Below are 22,597 nucleotides of genomic sequence, written 5' to 3' on the forward strand. Positions count from 1 at the left end.
ACTACAGCCAAAGTCAAGCCCCACGTATTACAGTAACCACCACCATGCAGGGTTCAGTAGCAAAAGGGGAACTGTGTACAAACTCACAGAATATTGGGCATCTGTAAAAGTCTAGTATCATGTACTTCTTAAAAACCTTCCCTGTAGTATTCTTTATTATGTGATTTTTTTATCTCTTACAGTCACAGGTGAGGAAAATGCAAGATGTGAATGGGAATGATTTTTAGCTTTAGAAACAATTACCCTATGTGCAGATGTCCAATTCTCCCAGAAACAAGTGGAATTTGTGGATATATATGACACGGCACCATGAAACTGGCCTAAATGCTTAGCAGCAGTAGTTACACTTACTGGGACATTTAGAAACCTCCAAACCCCCTGCTCACCACAGAAACACCCCCTCCTCCCTAAGGATGGCAGCAGCAGCGGTGCCACTGTCATACCTCCAGGAGGGCCTTGCCTTTAGGTGCCGAGTTTGGCCAAGGGCAGGGCCAGGAATCTCTGAGGGGGATCAAGAGGATCAAGAAAATGCTATAATTAGGCGGTACTTCACAGCAGCTTATGGCAGCTGTTGGAACTGGTGGGAGGACTGGCTGGGGTGCCACAACAACTGGTGCCAGAGCGAACACAGCCTGTCACCCTCAGCACTGCCCCGCGCCTGTCCCACCAAGGTCACCTTGTGCCAGCACCTGCTGGCTCTGCAGACCTGGGGATGCACTTCTGTTACTGCCATCCTTCTAATCCAAAAGCAGGAGGAATTTATTGTTCACTAGAAATCAGTAGGTGAGAAACATTTTAGATTACCTCCTATAGAAAACCCTGTACATATGCTATGTGTTTTCCTGGATATTGACAGAGAATTTGTGAATGATTCTTGCTGGGAAAGGCAGGATGTGATCCAACAACTGCATGAGAATACAGTGTTCTGTCCTTAGATGCAGTTGGATGTCTTCCTTTTGCCATGCTGCTTTTCCCCTTCTCTCACCATAGACTGGAAAATTTCAAAAGCCAAGTTCTGCTCTCATTGCAACATGAAAAGACTTCACAGAAAGTACAGCACCATGTCCTAATGCCACGCATTCACTGGTACATTTGATAACTGTAACTCTAAGCAGACTGCAGCAGTCCCTGTGATGTACAAGCTACCTTCAAACATGTAAGAGACAGTCACTTCTACAAGTGCTTGAAAATCCTGCAATTTCAGTAGGTCAGCCCAATTTTTATGGCTTGTAACTTGTTTACAGCTCTGTTAAATTCAAACTTAAGTGGAAATGGGACAGACTTAAATTATGATCTGAATCAATCACATCCTGCTTAAGACAATAAGCTTCACCTGGCATGAATCTACATAGAAAATGTTTGGAGAAAATTCTTGATTGGCATCAACAGTTTACATGCCAGACTGTGCAGACAAAGCATCAATGTCATTAGGCTGGCAGTTGTCTCAGACCTTTTTTTCAGTTTATATTCACATTACCAAAAAAAAAAGGCAATGTGGAAAGTTTAACAAAATGAACCCAGCTAACTCAGTGCTAGCTTTTCTTCATTCCCTTGTGGTCATGCACTGTAATACCACAGTTAATAATCTAATCACACATTTTTTCCAGAGAGTACCTGTCTTACTCACTAAGTGCATTTCACTATTCAAAGGCTCTGTTTCTGATGTGCTATGAAGTATTTTCTTAAACTAACATGCAGCTTCATCCCATACCTACTGTAAAATTTTCAAACTCCATTCTAGTGACAAGTGTAATAAACTATCTTTAAAAGATAATGAGAAAATCATCACAGTGAAACTTCAGACATCTCCACTTGGTTTTGCAAGGCTATCCCCATTCTACAGATCAGGGGTACAACATATTTAACAGTATTCAGCACTTTCAGGGAGTACTTTGAAACATCTAGCCCCTGAATCTACAAAATATGTATTGCTGTTGTGTTCAAAACACGGCTCCCAGTGACTTTAGCTACCACTCTGAGTCTGTGCATATCACGAATCACAGGGAGGCGTGAGGGGGAGGTGTTAGTGTAGGGTGGAGGGGGTTCTTACTTTCAAATACATACACCCTTTCATGCAAGTATATGGAGATAAAAATCTACTTTTTTTTCAGCAAGCACTAAAACAGATGAAAAGAAGATGAAGGACTAGGGCCTTTCTTTGAGCTACCTTGTGAAGATACAACTTGACAAATGGGTAAGATGCTCCTTTCATGGGACAATACTTTGAGATGGGAAAATCAGACAGCTACAGTGTATTTCCTGCTATTTAGCGCAGGTGCCCCAACATGTTGAGGTTTCTTGATGTTTCCAAATGTCTGGGGCAGCCCAAAGGGCACTTGGGCTGTTACAAGTAACACCAGGTTTGAAGTCTCTTCTCTTTTTCAGCATTCTAAATCAATGACACATGAGGCAGTTGAAGGTCCCAGCTGAAGCCTCTGAATTGTTTTCCGGCCCCCGAGCAGGCAGCGTGCCCGTGGCCCCGTGGTCCCTGCTCCTGCTCCAGCTGTGGTGCCGAGAGGAGAGGGATGGACACCTCGGCCAGCGCGAGAAACAAATCCTGCTGGCTGTTTCACATACATAACAGACTGATCTGCCCGAGCCTGCAGCCCCATGTGAAGGAAATGGAGAGAAATATTTGGAAAGAGGAGGACAGGGCCAGGCCACTGCTCTCAAGAGTGCCCTTTAGCCAGGACAGCATCAGCTGTGAAATGGCTGGGACAGTGTCAGCCTATTTCACAGTCAGTTCTGGTCTTGTGATTTCTGATGGGGGAGGGACAAATGGGAGAGATTAACAAAAATCTACGGCAGTTTTTCATTTTACATCAAAATCAGACATCAAAAGACACATGCTGTACTAAGGTTTTAGTATGAAGAACTTCCCTCTATGAAAAGGAAGAATTTTGCCTGAATATTCTTCAGGCACTTCCAAAGCACTTGCTGGCACATCAGAGTAACCTGGTGCAGCCACTGTGTATCCACAGCTGTTGCAAAGCACTCAAGGTGCCCCCACAGACACCTTAAAACAACCCGTGGCTCAGCCCAAACAGCTACCTCAGAAATTTAATCATATGCCAACATTACTCACTGTTAATAAGGAATGGACAGAATTTTGCCTTATTCAAAGCCAAAATGTTAATAATATTTTGCAAAAATCATGTACCCAGTATATACACGTGAAACTAAAATAGCTATTAGGTTCAAGAGCTTAGAGATGCACGCTCCTGATTCCATTTCTGCTGTTTTACACTTGGAAATAATGAGAATATAACATTCCTTACATCCCTAAAAGCACACAAATATAAAATCCAGTATTTCTCAATCACTTTCCTTTAGAGTGTAGAAATTAGTAACACTCAATAGTTCAGCCACTTGTTGCTGTGGGAGTTCAAGTGTCGCTCTGCAGTACTCCAGCTCACAGGTTTGAGCTAATCAAATTCATGGCACTTGCTTTTTCAGACACCAATAATGTTTCATGAAAATTACATGAAGCTTTAACAAGGAGCCACAATGTAATTATTAAACTGATTGAACCACGGACTTTGTTCTCCTACTGTGTATTCATCATCATCTCTGATCTTGAAGCTGGAACATTACATCTGCATTTGAATATTTATTACACTATGCTAAGTAACTCCTTCAGTGAAGAGAGTTGCTCTTTTCCTGAATTAGCTTCAGCATAATTTGCTGTGAAGAGAACTTTGAGAATGTCCTGCTAAGCTTCCCTGTAACTGAGTGATTCCATTGTTGGTGTACATGGAGGCCTTAAAAAACATTAAACTAGTTATACAAATGGAAACAAAACACCCTTTGAGTTCTATTGACAACTTAACCTTTAGAATTTGGATGAAATCCCAATTCTTGAGAGAAAGAAAAAAAAAGGTACTGAATGAAGCTATTATATAGAACATTCTTGGGGTTTTTTTAAAGTATACAGCATATAATAGCATTAATGCATTTGTTTACTTGATGAGTGCCTGTAGCACTCATATTTAAAGACACATATAATGATTTTATTAAAACCATGTTTATTTTATTTAGAGGAATATGTAGCAATTTGAAGACAAAGCATTCTTTTGTGAGCAATACTTGACATTTTCAGATGCGTGCAGTTTCTGAAACTGTTGAACAGGTTATAGAATGAAAGGTTCTATCTGTCCTCTACTTGAGCTAGAGGGCTATTACCAGGTCTTGCTGTGAATGTCTCACTTTACCAGTATAAAAGCCATGTCAAAAGGAACCATATATTTGAACAATCAGGGCTTGCAGACATGAAATATAAATTGGTGCTGTCTTGCAACAAGAATGGGAGAAGTGGCCCAACCTAATAAACACTCTTTGACTACCAAGGTGGCATTTCTAGACAAGCTGTTATTACTTTAACATATTCTGCATTCTAGTAGCAATGAATACATAAACAAGAACTCCCCCTTCAACTACGCAGAGTGCCCTTATAAGGACACATTGAAAATCTTCCCCAGGCAAGAACAGATGGTAGGATAGAAAAACAACCCGGAGCAAAACAGGACACAAAATTCCTTTGAAGTTATAGAAAAAATACTTAACATTATATTCTACTGCAATGGCCAGAGGCAGAGAAATGTGTGACTCCACAGAATTTAGTCTCAGAATTCTCCTCTGTAAACAAAATTTTTATTTCATGTTTTGGTTTCTGAGTCTCTCAGAAAATGACTGCTAATGTTTCCAGGGCATTGTGCATTTTGGCATGTTCACTAACATTAAAAAAAAAATCACTAAAAAAAAAAATTAATATAGGTTTTTTCCTAGCACTGGTGCCTTTTTAATCAGAGAATTTAGAAGCTTGAATTAAATGCCACAATACCAATGAGACTCTATTTTGCTATTTAACTAACAATTATGCACTGTTTTTTCCTTTGTAATTTGAAGAATTGCTTGTCAAGAGCTTCAGATCATTGCAATATATTCAAGTACACTTCTGTAAAAGGTATTTGTTGCAGAAATAAAACTATTTTCTACTCCGTAAGTAGGCCCATCTACAATCCTGCCTACCTTCTGATTTTGAAATCATACAGAGAACAGCATTTCTTCAAAAGACAACAAAATATTGTTACCACAGTCTCTAGAATTTCTTTCCACAAATGCACAGCAGTTGTTCTAACTTTTTCCTATGACAAGCTTTTGAACTGCTTGGTCAGGATTTCCAAACAATAACATAGATTGGTTTGAGGAATATCTTTCCCAAACAGACAATCCTCCTTCACTAGAAACTGAACACTGGTTCAAAATACCCACATTCGTGCAAAGCAGTTCCTGGTACTGCAGCTCACAGTCAGAGATCATTCTCACAACCTCAGCTTTCAGATCAGTACATGTATTAAGCACCAAAAAGGCCAAATAACTTCTGTTCACTGAACTTCACAGACAGCAATACTTGTATTTTAATATGAATGCCAGTAGCTACAGCATAACAGACATGCACAGCCAAACTAGATACTAATTTTTTTTCCCTCCATGACCCAAATCCCTAACTCTTCAGATCAAGATTTACATCTTGTAAATAAGACCTTGGTCTGCCAAAGAGCAAATGCAAAAGCATTTTCTCCTACGATTTAGTTACAACATAACCAACTAAAAATAGTGTTTAGGCAACAAATTTAATTCAGTATATCACTGACATAACTATTTAGATGAATAAAATTACTTTGGGTCTATATTTATCTACCTCAATAGTGGTTATGAGGTAGCTAGAATTATTTAAAATATCAAGCCACTCAAATCTTTCAGTATTATAGAAAATAATTTGTTATTGAAATATCATCAGGAACAACTTTGTAACTGGTACCTGTAAACACTGAAGTTTTATTCACTTGCTCATGATTCATCACACTTCTATTTTTATCCAACCACAAATTCTGGTTCTTGGTCTCTGCCATCCTTTCAAGTGTTATGAGGTGCAGATTAATCACAGAATCCTAAGAACCATTGTTTCAAAGCTATGTGTTTAAAGTTAAATAAAGACAACGAATTTCTTTTCCATGTGCAGTATGTATATAAGGACATGGCACACATGGTTACCTGATGGAGTTGTACTGCCCAAGCATTTCTGCAAGGTCTAAAAAACCTTCCACTCAGGTCTCTCCTGACCCCCCTGCGAGTCAGTGGCACTGGTGACATTCCTGCAGACACCAGAGGTGGCGAGAATCCAGACCTATCTAAAAAACAACCAGCAAAGCTGCTTGTCGTTCCCCTCCAGCCCCAATCCTACAAACCCAAAACTTTCAGATCTCATTCCTATAGCAGAAAAAAGGCTCCAGACACCACGGGCAGAGAAAGCAGCCACCAGGATGCCTTTGACATTTCCTCTGCAAAATAAATTCAATAGGAAAAAATCTGCTTCACTTAAATGAATGCTGAGACAACCATGACCTTGAATGCATCAGGACTTATCTTACTTCCTCCATTTGGGCCATTTAATCACTACTGAGAATACAGTAAGGAAAACAGACAATTCAGGAGATACATAATTCTTAAACAGACAAAAGGTAGAAAAGAATGTTGCCCTCTTTGTAAGTCCTCAGAAGGTGAGGAAAAGGAAACCAATCAACCAAACTCAACTGCTGGAGCTAAGGGATGTGGAGCATGGCTCTTTCCTCTTCCCTATAAGATTAAGAAATCCATTAGGACTTCTGATACTCAAACACATCCCTCACTTTCAGGGCCTGAAGGAACGTCTGATGGATTCTATGCAAATAATGACAAAACCCTGTCTTTTATCAACATCAACATCTTCTCTACTATTCCCTACTGCCCATTTAGAGGGTTCCCTCACAACATGGAAAAAAATTCTATGGCTTCAATCTCTTATATGGCATATGCACATGAGAAAAATCCCATCACTTCTTTCAGTGGAGCCACAAGAAACAAACCAAAATTGGCCAAATTTCTATAAACGTGTGTTGGTTTACCTGTTTTTATTACCCTCTTACTTTTAATTTTGAAGATCAGCTTAGAATATTAAAAAAAAGGTCTAAAAAGAAATGGTTCTTTTCAGTCAGCACTAGTTATCCACTTCCCTCTGTTCACACAACTTAGAGTTATGTGCTGTGAGGGCCTCAGTTCCTCACTCTAAGAGACAAAAATGGGTTCAAGTTATGAATAACTTTTTCAGAAGCTTCTTACAAAACTCTGACTCCAAACATATTGGTTCCAGCTCTTCAGAAAGTTTTAGTATACAAAGGTCAGGCAGGAGATGTCCTACTTGGATTATTTTTTTCATTATGATTCATGGTGGAGGTGATTAGCTAGCAGATGAATTTTTCTTGGACACTATTTCTACCTTCCATATGAGCTGATTAGTTCCCATGGAAGAAAAGGCAGGACAAATAACCACACTAATCGCCAGAGTTCAGAAAATTGACCTTTTACTCAAATCTCAAAACTAATGTGTATCCAGGAAATCCTGCCAGACAGTCACTGTTTGCAAATGGTTGGGAAATGTGATCATTTGCCATGAAAAACAGATGAAAAGCAGGAGCTGGTTAAAAGACCAAGTCTTTTCTCAAACAAAACATTTCCAAAATAAAGAAACGATGTCTGAAAACTGACAGTTGACCTGAGCCTAGAAAGGGTGACAGTTCTGCACTGGTGTTCTCTGTACATGAGAATTTTAAAATGAGACCAGAATTTCAAATAAGATCTAGCTGAACATAAGGAATTTCTGTCATTTCTGACACTGCAGTAATATTCCAATCAAACACAGTCTGTTTGAAAATAAATATTTTTTAAGATTTAGGTACAAATGTTGACAAGCAAGGCTTCCCTTAAGCTCAGAATAATGTATAAAAATATCAGATATTTAGCAATGTAGGTGCATCTTACTGATTTCCAGTGGGGTGCAAGGAACACGTGCCTGAGGATTACTGGTATGAGAAGATGGGCACATGTCACAGGAATACACTGTGCTGCATTCAAAAGGAATAATGCCATGAAATGGAGGCAGCACAAATTACACATAGTATTAGCAAGTCAGATGCAGTCCCTAAATCTATTTATTTAGGAGTGCAAGAGAATGACTGATCAGGCAATGTTTAGCCTAGACATTTAACTGGGCTAACAAATACACTTTTGACTGGGGAGCAGTGTGGCGTGTGTGTGTATATGGTTGGAGAAAAACGTTAGCTACCCTCAGAAAAGGTGTAATTTTTTTTAAATACTAAAATGTTGCATCATAGCTACAAAAAATGCCGACACTGACTGAAAAATAAAATTTAAAAGGCAGTGTCCTGAGTGCTGTAAAATTTCCTAATACACCATTTAAAATCTGGTACCTAACATCTGTTTTTTTAAAATCTAGTAGGAATTAAATATTTCAGACCAGTTTCTTACCTGAAATACAGTCTCCCTGTATTTCAACTGGACTTCTTATTAAATAAATGCAGAATTATTTAATAGAAACATATAATACCCTGATCTGGAAGGGACCCATGAGGATTATCCAGTCCAACTCCTGACTCCACACAGGGCAACCTAAAAGTTAAACCAGCTGTCTGAGAGTCATCCAAACAGTTTCTGACCAACAATGCCCTTGGGGCCACTTCCCTGGGGACCTTGTTCCAGTGTCTGACTGTCCTCCCAGTGAAGAGCTTTAGATTGATGTCTAGTTTGACCTTCCCCAACACAGCTTTGTGTCCTATCCCTAGGGATGGGGAGAGCGCCCAGCACCTCCCTCTGCTCCCCCCATCAAGAACTCACAGACAGCATGAGGTCACCCCTGAGCCTTGTCCTCTCCAAGCTGCACAAATCCAGTATGTCTGCCCTCCTTTACAATTTCACATCAGAAATATTTTGCTGGACTGTATTTTATTATTATTCAAAGACTTAAAATCCTTTATGGTTTTTCAAAAGAGGCCAAAGACTTTGTAATATCCAAAGCCAAGCAGTAAGTGAAAATGAACCCCTGACCAAAAATAAACAACTAGGAGGCAAAAGAAACTTCATGAGAATGCAAATTAAGATATGACCTGCAAGGTGTTCTCTCATCTTAACAAGTATCTGTGATGTTTTATTGGTATATGAGTTCAGGGGAGAATAAAAAGACAATCCTATTAAAAATATAGCTCATAAAATGTAACTACATGTTGACAGTTTCATAATTCACAATAATAAAAATAATCAGATGATAACCTGCGTATTAACAGCAATCGTCTATTTTCATTTTCAGTTCAGCTTACATCGGCTGAAACAAAATCAGAGTCTTTTTTCTTGGATACAACTGAAATGGGACTCAAGCCACCCATCAGTTTCATGCCCCTAAAGCCACAGCCCCAGTTCAGTTGAAGTCAGAGGCTGCTGCTGCTGTGACAGAGCTCTGTGCAGCTTTGTTCTTGCACACAGAGAACAGGACAGAGAACAGGCAGAGCTGCCTCCCTGCCTCACTGCCAGGGCCAGAGCAGAGCAGAGCAGTGGGAGCCGCTCTCCAGCCCCTGCTCTGCAGCAGAAGCAGGAATGGAGATCAGGCAGGGATCTCTCTGCTCCTCCCAGGGAGGAACTCGGCAAAAGCCAAGTGAGAGCCAGAGCATCAGGAGCCCGAGTGCAGCCCGTGGGCCCCTGCCAATGAACCCCCAAGAGGAGGAGTGAAATTATCTTCTACATTTCCCTTAAATTCTGCTCTCATCTTACTCATCCACTATGGGATGGGGTGGGTTCAACCACTATACCTGGTTTGGTATTATTTCTTTCCAATGTCACAGTATTTTCCAATACCTAAGATATTGTTTACCTGTTATTTTCATGGAAGGCTCTGTCTATCAGTGCTCACACTAAGTCAGGTCAAAACAAAGGGGTCAAAATAAAAGTTGCACAGGGAACTAAAAACTGCACCACATTAAGCAGCAGGAGGTACGTCATATATCAACCCTGGATTTAAATTTGTAGCCCTTTTCATGGCACAGTTAACCCAGATATCTGAGGTTTGACCTCACACAGAAAACCTGTGTGAACTGAGGAACAACTATGTATGCCTCACCTATGTTTAAAGCGATCATCCTCTTGCTTTACTTTAAATAATAAGCACGAAGTAAAAGTACAATTAAATATTTTCAAGATTTATTTAGGCCTAGAGATTATGTGGCAGGTCAAGACTCTTGCGTATGCCATCTAGAATTACACTATCAAAGGAATAGTTATTCAAATGTCTCAAAGAAATAATTCTATTGCAAACTGCAAACTTTCAGGAGCTAACATTAAATAAAATTTTTTAAAAGTTGTGGTTTATGTGAAATGTCAAATATAAATTATATTTTAAAAACTGACATAGCTTTGTCTCAAAGACCCTATGGTGAAACAACTTTGCAACTTTTCTTTTTGATAAAAAAAACCTGGAAACTGAATGACTAGAAAACATTTCCCTCTGCCAGTACCTAAAACACAAGCTGCAACAGGGACCTGCTCAACAGAGCCAGGGAAAATTCAGGTCTGTATCAGATGGAATTCTTGCAGTAATATGTTCTTTCCATATGGCCCCAAGAGGAATTTTAGTTCAGAGTTTTCTTCTGCTCTGCTGTTCCTAGTACAGTCATCAAGAAAAAAACATCAAATAAGACAGAGGCATTGCTGATGGTTCTGCACTGCGCAGGTGCTTTATAAATAGAGTCAAGATAATCTTTCCACACAGTATTTTACTTATCTGCAGAAGCCAAAACTGAAATTCACATATTTTCAACAGAGCTATTGCATTACAGCTCTGAGGAAGTTCATCTCCTATCTGTCAGTGTACGAAAGTGTGAGAATAACAGAAGTCTTTTATAGTGACTTTTCCTTAGGATGCATCCCTCTGTCATGGGTATTAAAACATGAAGGATAAATCTTTAAATTTTCACAATGCTTGTGCTAAGGGAATAATTTTTCAATAATATCTAATTTTTCTATTTACAGCAACAGTAAAGACTACAGCCCCCAGGGAGAAAGAACAGTAACAAAGGTACAGGGATGGAGGACCAGATTATTCACAGCCAGGTCAAGACTAGAACCAGTGATACAGCACAGCATCAACACCTCACCACTGAGTTAATACTTGGGATTGCATGTACTTAGAACCATAATCCTAATGCAGTGATTAGTGTGGTATGGGATTTGTAATGCTCCACTGCCCTTTTAACATGTAGTCATTCTGCTTTTTACAGGTGCAAAATGTCTGTGGATATTTCCAGCACCCAAGAAGGTTATAATAACAGATCTGCATGCAAATGTGAGAATAATCTGCCTCTAGGATCACTCATTTTTACAGCAAAAACAAAGAAAAAAAAAAAGAAAAAAAAAAGAGCCATGCTTAGTAACCTGATTGTGAATATGCAGGGCTTTTCAGTTTATTAAAATTAATTGGAACATTTTATCCATTAATCATGTCATTCCATTAAAAAAAGATCTCAACCTCATACATGTCAGAAAGAACTCCCAACTTCAATCTCCCCATTTGGTCTTTTCTCTTGCTTTGAAAAGTAGTTAGTTGTCGTCAAAGTCCATCAGACTCAGTGCAGCAATAATGAACAAGGCACAGAAAACATCACTCACAAAGGTGCAGAGGCTGCATACTTTCAAAATACATGCTGCTGTGCTGAAACTGCTTTCATCTGAAATTTGCATATGAGTAGGTGTATTTTGGGTTTTGGGGTTTTTTAACAAAATCATCTTAAATTGTTCTTCACATGAGGTTCAGATAATAGGAGAAAAATTATTCAGATAATAGGAGAAAAATATTACAGTGAAACTGTAATATCCCCTTAGAATCTAACAAAGAGTTACTTCCAGTTTACTTTATACCTTTAGAAATTACATTTTAGGTAACAGCATGCATTTCTTTTCCAGTCTATCTACTTCACAGCTTCCTGTTTTTTCTAGAAAAATGAATCAGACATTTGTTTCTCTAAGATAAAAAAAGACCACTGAAAATATTGTTCTAGTAGAAGCCATCCTGACAGAAAAAGGAAATGTTCATGAGACAATATCCTCAGTAGAAGGCATGCTCTTAGTAAAGCAAACCAGGCAGTACCACAAAACGACTCAAATAAATGCAAACATATGTCTGTATCTGCAGGAAAAGTAGCACAAAATGGAACCTGCCAGTGGTCGTGTGTCTTAACTGCATCCCAGTTTGTTTTATCTGTAAACTTACAGTCTTTCACCCTTTATCGTCCAACTCTTTATTACAAGAAAGACCTGTCATGATTGCTAAGAAAAGACCATGCAAAAGCCTCAAAATTTAATGAATGTTTTGAGCAGTATTTGACCATAAATATACAGCATAAACACCAGGATTATTCCAGTGCCTAAGTTTTGGCAATTATTTGACAAGAGAATCAACAAAGGAGTTGCTTTCTGGAATGTACAGCACCTGAAACCACTTCTGTTGTGCCAGTCTGCTCGCTCATTTCCACGCTGCACCACAAAACAGGGACCTGCCATGGCAGCACAGCACTTCAGCCAGATGTTTGGCAAAGGAGCATCAGAGCAAATTTGCCAAATTCACAAGATGTATACAACTACATAGAGTTTATGGAATCAAAGTTAGATCTTCCCTCTGTCCTCAAAGAAAAACTAGCACAGAAGAAAATAAACATAATAATGTGAATTATCCAGTCACTGCAGATGTCCGCTTAAAATAATATTTCTTCATATACTTGGGTGAGCATTAGCATGGTTAATACCAAGAGCTATTTTTTCATTTACAACTTATGGACTAAGATTGCTAAGGTTTTTATAAAGTTACAAATCTCAAACCAGGACCTCTCCTAACTTTGAAAAAAGTAAGTTTTACAGCATACACACCTTTAGTGACTAGTCTCACTGCTGAATCTTTAACAAAACCTTAATTTCTTTTACATATCAATGATTTACTATTGCCCTTTCAGTAAAAAAGTCTCACTAGAAATCTCATTTACTCTAGTTATTAAGTTTTACACTGTCTGCTCTCTTGCAGTAGCATAATTTGATTTTCCATTTCCACAAAGTCTTCCAGTAACAGACAAAAATCAAAATGCTAACTATAGAACATGAATAAAGAAGTAGAGCCCCCCCCCCACTTCTAATAAAAATTAAGCTTTATCTAATATCATAACCTACTCTTGGTAATGTCAGATCTGAGAGACAGTGATAGCAGCATCTGTGAAAATACCATCCCATGACTGGAAAAGTCTTCATCAAAGAAATGGCTGTCAGAGCATTATACCAGGTATATCCTCTGCAGTGTGACGGTATGGCAAGAATCACTGGCATCACTGTACCCCTCCTGCTGGCAAGGCTGCCCTGTCAGTTAGAGTTGTATGTTGCAGGGACACACATTTATTCAAAATGAAAATGTGGTCCACAATTTTCGCATTACTCACATCAAACCGTCAGTTTTGACGTGCCGATACAATTCAGCCTGCTTTATGCCTTTAGAAATTACATTTTAAGTAACAGTAGGCATTTCTTTTCATCATCTTTTCTTCATCATTCATTTTGCTTCATTTGCAAAAAATATTTTCCCAATCTCTGAAGCAAAAGCACTTATATTTCTGTTTAAATATATACAATAGAATGAGTAAAACATGAAATGGGAAATGCAGTATCAAAACCAAATGTGAAATAAAAAAACCTTCTGTGAAGAATTCCCACACAAAATTCTGGTTGTCAGCTCCAAAAGTTTCACCTTTTCTACATTCCCCACAGAACTGCACGATGATGCCCACACAGCACAGGCTGCACTGATTTACTGATGCAAAGCCTGCTTTGTTTGAGTGCAGAGACACCTAATGTAGATGAGGGCACTGGCAGGAGGCTGCAAAGATGGGCATCCCCATGACAGAACTGTGTGCTCTGAGATAAACCATATGGAGCACATATCAAAATTAGAAAAGCTGCTTTTGTCCAAACAGTCTGACTAAGCAGACAATCCAAAGCCTTTCTCATATGGCAATCACTTCTATTCCTGAAATATTTGAAAATACAGGATTTTAAGAAACTTATGAAAAGAACTTTGGCATTTCTACCTTAAGATTACAAAAGGCTGCTTAGGCAAACAACACCCAATAATTCATTTTTTTTTCTTTCATTATTTTTAAAAAAAGGTGACTTACAACCTACATTGGTCAAATGATTTTATCAGGTGAAAAGACCTCGGGAAATATGGTCTGAAAATCTAACAAACTCCAGCTGGGTAAGGTGCCTTCCTTGTACATACCTCTGAGTGTTCTATCTCCCAAAGTCTCAAAAGTTGCTGTAGTTTGTACAAACTATAGCTAGCTTTTGTAAACAAGCCGGCAGCAGAAGTGCATTCAAAGAGCAATCTGTACTCTTTTCAGGGATTTTGATCTCCTGTTGCTGGCAGCAATCAATCAAGGATCACTAGCAACTGCCTGTGATATTTTGGTGATAAAAGTCTGAGTTGATCCATGGGAACACAAAAGGCTGTAAGCTTGCATGGCAAGAAACAACTTCCATGAAGCAATATTTAAGTTTTATTGCTGTACACTGCCTGTTTCAATACACAGACATTTTTTCATGGACAAGAACAGATGCTGAAATGAAGCCCAGAAAAGAAGGCACAGAGAAATGACGTGATTTCCGAAGGGACACGCTCGGCAGCACTGCATTTCCTTCAGCCTGGGTCAGCTTCCCGAGGATTCCTGCTTCCTTCTGCTCAGATGCTGCTGTACTCAGGGGCGTCACAGTGCCAGTGTAGACTATGAAAATGCATCAATCAAGAAGTTTTGAGAACTTCTTTAAAAGCCTACACAAAATTTAAGGCTCACAGTTCAAACACTACCTTTGGTTTTGGAACCAAGACACTTTAGTACAACTTCAATAATTGCTTGACCGAGGACTATTACTGCATTTGGTAATGCTTACAACTTTGCTCACCAATCCATCCTCGAAAAACAGGAGTATAGAACATTTAATTAAAAAAACAGTAGACAGACAAGGAAAATTGATCACAGGTAGGAAAAAATGATTACTTGTGGTACAAGAAAAAACTCAAAAGTACCATGGAAGCATCCTGCTATGCTCAAACCTGGAAGACTGTCAGAATAATGCATCCCAAAATTACCAGGGACAGATCAATAGCTAATAAACAAAAAGGAACACTTTGATCATGCCAACAGAGAGGGGTCAGCAGACATATGATCAGAGAAACAGATCACTGCAGGAAAAGCTGTGTCTGAACATGCAGTTCTGCTACTGCTGTGCTTGTGCTGTGACTGCAGATGCACATGCTGCGAACCACGAGGACATGCGAGCAGCCAACTCCTCCTTCACTCCTCCCTTTATACTACATTATTTTCTGGTGACACTCTAAGAATCTATTTCATATTTAACACAATACATTCTGCTCAATTCTCTTAGCAAGTCTGTATCTGTATCTGCAGTGCAGCTTCCATTACATCTGCCTTTAAAATAGTGATAGGCAGGGGAAACTGCAGGTCAGTGCAGTGTTCCCAAGTTTTCCATTCTTGAAGAGTTCTCTAGGTTTGGACTTTGAGTTAATCAAAGAAAATAAAAAGATCCACAAACAAACAAACAAACAAATAACCCCCAAATACTTCTACCCTACATCATGCTGATCTCCCTCTCCCTAAATGAAGAAGGAAAATGCCACGAGTCTCTATGTTGAAATTCAGCCCATATGACATTTCCTTCGGATTTAATTGCTTTGATACAATTCCTATCTGCCAATCAAGCAAAGCCACTGAGCACCGAACACTCTGTTACAAAGAAGCTCTTGTCCTGTAATAGGCCCCGACATCAAAAAGAGAGAATTTTCAACTTCAGCCAAAGCATCCAAAAGGAAACAAGCCAAGGCCCAACCACTGACTCTTCCAACACTATTTGAAGGAGTGAACAGCAAAAAGCTTGAAAGTATGACTTTACAGATTCTGTATTGTCAAGCCTGTTCAAAACTGAACACATCCATAACCTTCAGAAGCAGACAGCTCTCTACAATGTCATTTACTAGTTATGGAGTAAAGATGGTCAGGCAGACCAGCTTTTATATGTTGAATATAGGAGCACAAAAACATGATAAAAATAAACCTACTATTCATTTTCTTTCTTTGTGCAACCCAAACCATTTGTAAAGACAAAACCCTTTCAGATGGTTCCAGAGAAAACGTCAAGTTTTCATGGCAGCATTCTTAATTAACACTCGTATCAATTCTACAGATATCTTTCTAAGAATATGCTAATTGTTACTATTTCCTAATCATTAATGCATAAAGCAATTGTATTTTCAGCTCATCTAATGAGATGACTGTATGACAGTTATTATCCATTAATGCACAAGTACTCCAGGACTTTGGGTTTAACACTATGACTAAAGGACTATCTTAAGACAAATTTCATTAGACCAATAATTCCATATGCACATTATTAATTTATTATCCTCAAATTGTACTTAAGTCCAATATATCAAATTCTACATCAACACAGTAGTTTGTACAGGACAGTTACCACTGATTCCTTAAATAATTTAGAAATGCATACAGCAAAATTCAAATTCTGCTTCTAGACAACCCTTTACAAAAAGTTACTTAAGTATTTCCTCAAATAAAACTGTTCTTGTAAATACTTCTAGGGTCAGTGCAGTCCTACTAAAGCTTTCTTCACTGATGCTCCACTGATGCTTTAGGATACAAAATGTAGCTTGTATCCTAACTCAGAAAACTCAATAGGAGAGGGAAATGGATCACACCCTGCAAATCAAATGTGTCCCTGAAGAAATTTTATTCCATATCTGCTTCTGTCCTCAGATTTTATTAAGCTTCACAATAACCACCAAATCCTTTAAAGGAGCACTGATGACATGATTTTAAGATTCTGAAAAAAACAGTCTGTTCATCATGGAAAGACACCATCTTGGACCAGAAAATGAATAAATACCTCAATAAATAGCCTTCATCAGAAACTCTGTAGCTGGTTCTACTGCCAAATTCAGAGAAGAGCCGCTCATGGATCCTTGGTAGTTTTTAAGTGGAACTCCAATATCATCATCATTAAATCAGCACTTGAGGAGCGATCAGACAGACCCCTAATGCTGTCAATTACAGGTTGAAAATTTAGTTTTGATGTGTGCATTCCAATCTCAGAATTTCCTAAGTATCTCAAAAATGAGTTAAAAATATGAGCTACAGTTGAATTTCTGATAATTAAACTTCAGTGGTGTATCACAGCTTTCTTGCCTGTTAAGAACTCTTTAATGCACTCAACAATTCTGGATAAAAGCCATTGGCATCTTGGTACTGTCTAGCATGTTACAATTTATTTTTAATATAGGGATGCTGGCAAGGTGAACAGTTCAGGCTCGAAGTCTCACAGCAATAACCACTGGAAACAGGGAACAAAAAAATTCCCTTAAGGTGTGGACTAAATGCTCCAAAAGCTGCTTGAATCTGTGAAATGTCTCTCTCTACTGCCTGCAAAGCCAGCAGGGATGCACAGCCTCTTGCCTTGCACCACTCTTCTACAAGGACCAAGGAAAGCCAAAGCCATACAAGCTCCCCCTCGCAGGACGCTCATCACACGCACGTGCGACTGAGCTCATACCTGTGGCACAGCAGTGCAGAGGCATCAGTGCCTTCCCCATTCTTACCAGAACCTCAGTTACCCCCTCAAGCACTGTCCATCTCCTCCCCTACTTCCAGCTGTGTAACTACATTCCCAAGATGGAAACGTTTCTCTAGGATGAATGCTGTATAGGATGAAGCACAATGTCAATTACCAATGTAAAATAACAACAGTCTCTACAGAATTAACAGAAATGCTTTTCAAGGAAAGACAGTATTAGAAAATCACTTCAGCAGTTCAGCTTAGTACTATTTGTTTTGTCATTCTCAGGAAAAAAGTTTTTCATTGTATTTGTATTACTTTTTATAGTATTTATATTATTTATATTACTCTTCTGCTGTCCTGCTGAACACGCTTAGTTATATAAAACTGATCATGTGTTAAATCAAGCTCTATTCCAACAGAAACCAGTAAGAAAAAATCTGAACATTTTGAGGAAATGAAATATTGTTAGTAAATAGCCTCCTTATCCCCGAGCAGAACTTACTGGCAAATATGTCCTGGTACAGCAAATGTTTACTGTAACATTTTAAAAATAAAAGTGGTAAAGATAACAGTGGCAAAAGTTTCACAAATCCATTTATGAAAGTCTGACCAAGAAGATCTCGACACACACTGAGAAAACATGAAACCCTCAGACTTCATTTGAAATAAGAGGCTGTACAACCTAAACCCAAACTGGTAGAAAGTAATACTTGAAACATTCTTTTTACAAAATATATATATACATAGCCCAGCATATAGTTCAATATGCAACTGACATTCCCCACTCACAGGCATAAGAGCAGGCAGTACGCCTGTCTCCACAGAAATGCTTTTTATCAGAAATAAATCACTTTTTTTCACACATGCTCACAGAGAAAAATGCTTTAGATAACATTGCTGCAAGTGTGTGTTCATTAGCCTGTTTTCCAGCCCCCACTTATGCAGTTTGGTATTTAATTACAGGGTGGAGTGGTCCCCAGGCTACTTATGTTTCTTCCAGTCACAGCCAGAAAATTTCTGCAGGAGCTGACATGCAGGACTGCAACTGCTTCAAGTTGTAGCTGGTTCCCTGTCAACAAGGTTAGCTCAGTGTTCATTGAAACTCACACTAGTACTTCTGTTAAATAATTACTGAAAATATGTTTTAATACAACAAATTGCATTCTAAACTTCAACAGATAATAAAGGCTTTAATAGGACCTAATTTGGCTATTTACTTTTAGTAGGTTTCTCAATTTTTTTTTTTTTGCTAATACCAAGAAACAAATCTTTATCATTATGCTGGAAAGCACTGGCTTTTTTTTTTTTCTTGAATATAGGGAAATGTAACCTTGTATGCCTAGTTTAATCAAATATAATTTTTAGCACATCACCTGACTCAAATTCTCTATTATTTTATTGCACACAGCTTTAAATGCTGCTTTCCATAATCAATCTTAAATTGTATTTTCACCTGAAGAATATTACACCATTTGTAAAATACTATAAATCATATGTGAGCATTTTATAGCTAAATATTACTCCCCAAAGAATTGGGTTATAACAAAATACATTAAAGGTATAAAGAAATGCATTATTCCAATTAATTTTTATATAAACAAGAGAAGTTCTATTGGGTAGATAAAACTGGGGAAATAAAACAAATATTAATTTAGGCAACAAATTACAAGCATAATGCATATTGTATTTTATATTAAAAAGGATGGTGTTAATCAGAGTATTATTGTTGACAGGATTTGGAAAATAAAATTAAAACCACTTGGAGTTTTTACCTATGCTTTTCATTTACTAAAGGCCTTGTATTTTTGGCCTAAGCAACAAGAATCCATCGACTTGGAAAACTCTATCTCTAGGTCAGAAAGGCATGACAGGAAGGTGAAACCACATGAGCTCATTTTGCTATCAGTCAAAAAAAAAACCAGAGCATACAAAGATTATATTATACAATTTTTAGCCAGAAGTATCTGAAAACATTCCCTGGCCAAACCCTAGCAAGAAATTATATTGAATAAATATTTATGAATGGTCTGTTACAGTGTTCCTGTCAGTCAGCTATTTCTCTGTAGCTTGTTCTATTGAGAAAAATACATGCAAATTGCAGAGACACAAGATCTTCTCATTTAGGTGATAAACCAGATTAATAACAAACTTCTAAGTTTGGACCCTGGGACATATACACACAGTATCATAAAAAACATACAGTGACATACAGAAAGGTATTTACATGCTTTGCTGGTAGCTCAGAGTGTGACAAAAGGCAAAAAATCTAAACTCTGCAAAGTTATTCAGAGACTGGGCTCTTGAGTAATCCATTAGTGATTCCAAACCCACAAGGCAAAGAAATAATTATACAATCAAGTAAATTACTGTTTTTTTTCACTTTTCTAATCAGTTTTGTTTCTTTTCCCCCTCACACATTGCTTATATGACATTTATGATGGCTGAATACCCACACATGGGTGAACATATGTGAACTCAAGATTTTACTCTTCTGACCAAGAAGGCTGTAGTGAGCAAATGAAGGATGTCCAGGAGCCCTCCCAGTTTAACTCCCTCAATATCCTCAGGTAGATGCTTCATCAGTAAATGTTTTATTTCATTAGCAAATATTTTATCTTATTTACCAAGTTAATGCAGTACGACTTAGTTTGCAATGAATCTGTAGCTGACTTACAGAATCTACCAAAATAAGGCACCGTTGCCTTACCGCTTATTACAGCTATTATGTGTTTTCAAGCCTATTAAACGGCTTTGAATCAAATGTCAATTGTCATAAATAAAACACTCTGGCGAAAATGACTGGCCAGAAGAGATATCGGCAGCTGTGTTACCACACTTCTCAGAACCTGTCGCTAGAACAAGACGGCCTCCTGCCGCGTCCCCGCAGACGGGGATGCTTCAGGCACAACGCGGCCGGAGCCAGGCAGCTCCCACCCATCCACAGTCCCTTCTGGGTCACGGACATGCAGAGCTCTGCTCTCACCTTCCAGAAACTCCCTGGAAAAACTGTTTTTGAACTTTTTTTCCAAAAAAAAAAAAAAAAAAAAAAGTTTCATAATCTTGGACGTGTGGCCAAGCAGGAAAGAAACGCGTTATTAACAAATACGGCAGGACTTCTCCCTCGCCTCCCTCCTCCCACCGGGAAGGGATTTTCCCCCCGGAATGTCGCATACATCTCGGACCCGGAGGCCGCCCGGCAAACCCCCGCGGGGCCGCGGCCGCCTCCCCCGCCGCACTCACTTGAGGAAGTAGCGCTGCCCGGTCTGCGTGAGCGCCATCTCCCAGCCCGGCGGCAGCGGCCGCTCGTCCGTGACATCGCAGGAGCGCTGCCGGAGGTGCCCGTGCTGCGGCGCCGCGCCCGTGCCGGGCAGCGAGGCGGGCGAGGAGTGCGAGCGGACGTGCACGGGCGCCAGGCGCGGTGGCGGCCCGCCCGAGTCGGTGCTCGACTGCCGCGAGTGCGAGCCCGAGTCGGGCTCCCTGAAGAAGGACTCGGGCAGGATCTTCTTCCGCCAGGAGCTGGGCCTGGGGTTCATCACCGCGTTGAAAAGCGCCTCCAGCTCTGTGTCCAGGTCCTGCGTGACGTGGATTACCTGCTGCCCCGGCGGCGGGGCCGCGGCCGCGGGGTTCATTGTCCGCCCCTCTGGCCCGGCGGCGGGCGCAACCGTCCCGGGACGGGCGGAGGCCGGGGCCGGCCCCGCTGCCGGGCCGCCGCCAAAGACGTGCCGTCTGGAGCGGGCGGGCTCGCCGGGAGCAGAGCGGGCGAGGCGGGCGGACGGTGCCTCTGCGCCCCCGCCAGCCGCGCCGGTGTCCCGGGCGGGCGGGGCGGCCCCCGGGCAGCGCGGCGCCCTCCCCCCGGCGGGCAGCGGCGGGACAAGGGCAGTGCCGGCGGCTCCAGCCCGGCCCCCGCGCCGCCCCGCCCGCAGTTATGCAACTGCCGCGGAAACTTTGGCACGGGACGGCCCTCGAGGCCGGGCCATCGGAGGCCCCCCGCCCTCGCCCCCTGTCGCGTCGCGCTCGCTGTGCCGCTCTCAGCCGGGGCCGTGGGCTGCTCTCTTCGCCGCTGGGACCTCGCACGGAGCCGCTGCGCCCGTCCAGCCCCAGCTCGTGGTGCCCGGGGAGCCTCCGGAGCGCTTTGTCTCTGCCAAGCTAAGGAGCTTTCCTCCAAAACCGTTGTTCAGAAAGTTAGCGGGCGATACTAATTTCTGGAAGCAAAATGATGCTTAAATTAGTTCACGTACAAGTTTAATTGCATTATTTAGTAATGCTATGGCGATGGGGAGGAATGAAGCATTCGTAGTGACGCGGACAGCAACCACTTCGCTGTGATTTGGATAAGGTTTGGCCTTTTGCTGGCAAGTAGGAGTCTTGTGCAGTCCTGTGTATCATAAGTCTTTCCAGCTCACTGTCCATAGGGGTAGTTCCAAATGCAGGCGTGATGCTTTGTGGATCTCTGCTGACTGCCCATTCAGTCACTTGTCTTTGATTTAGCCTATACTAGAAACTAGAGCTGTCATCAAAATGCATACCTGAGGTTTCCAATAATTAATAAATACAATTGTTTTAATCTTGTCTCATTTTTTGGTGCACCTGGAATAACTTTTGAATGGTGATGTGACCAAAAATTGTTTAAATTCAGAAGCTGTCTCTGTAAAGAATAATATTGTTCACTTTCCAACTTAAGTGTTGGTTTTTACAGAGGGAAGCATCCAGTGTTCTTACTACACACAGAGATATCACACACTGGCTAAACAAATGCATTTTGTTATTTTATTTCTGTGTTTTGGACAGACTCCAGGCTATGCTTATTGATAAGAATACACCCTCCTCAGTAATCAGAATCTACAGTGGAAAAGTCTTAAGTAAGTTATTTTTTTCCTGAACTTTATTCCTTATTTCTTTAAAAGAAGTGTGAACTTCTCTAAACTGTATTTGGCTTCTCTAGTGGAGAATGTGGGCCCGACTGAACCATCCTTGTCCTTTAAACCAGTGTTACATATAATGTTGGTTATGTAGATTCTCAGAGTTGAAGTTTAAAGCT

General features: G+C 40.2%; 1 protein-coding gene across 1 annotated transcript in view; it reads right to left on the bottom strand.

Annotated features, from left to right (window-relative positions):
• WWTR1 (WW domain containing transcription regulator 1) overlaps positions 1–21,405 on the bottom strand; it is a 45,639-nt gene extending 24,234 nt beyond the window's left edge. The window contains exon 1 of the mRNA XM_068200119.1: positions 20,800–21,405. Within this exon, the coding sequence (XP_068056220.1) occupies positions 20,800–21,188 (389 nt within the window). The 5' untranslated portion in view covers positions 21,189–21,405. The remainder of the gene's footprint in view (positions 1–20,799) is intronic.
• Between the last annotated feature and the right edge of the window lie 1,192 nt (positions 21,406–22,597).

Source organism: Anomalospiza imberbis, chromosome 10 (assembly GCF_031753505.1).
Source record: "Anomalospiza imberbis isolate Cuckoo-Finch-1a 21T00152 chromosome 10, ASM3175350v1, whole genome shotgun sequence".
Taxonomy (NCBI): Eukaryota; Metazoa; Chordata; class Aves; order Passeriformes; family Viduidae; genus Anomalospiza; species Anomalospiza imberbis.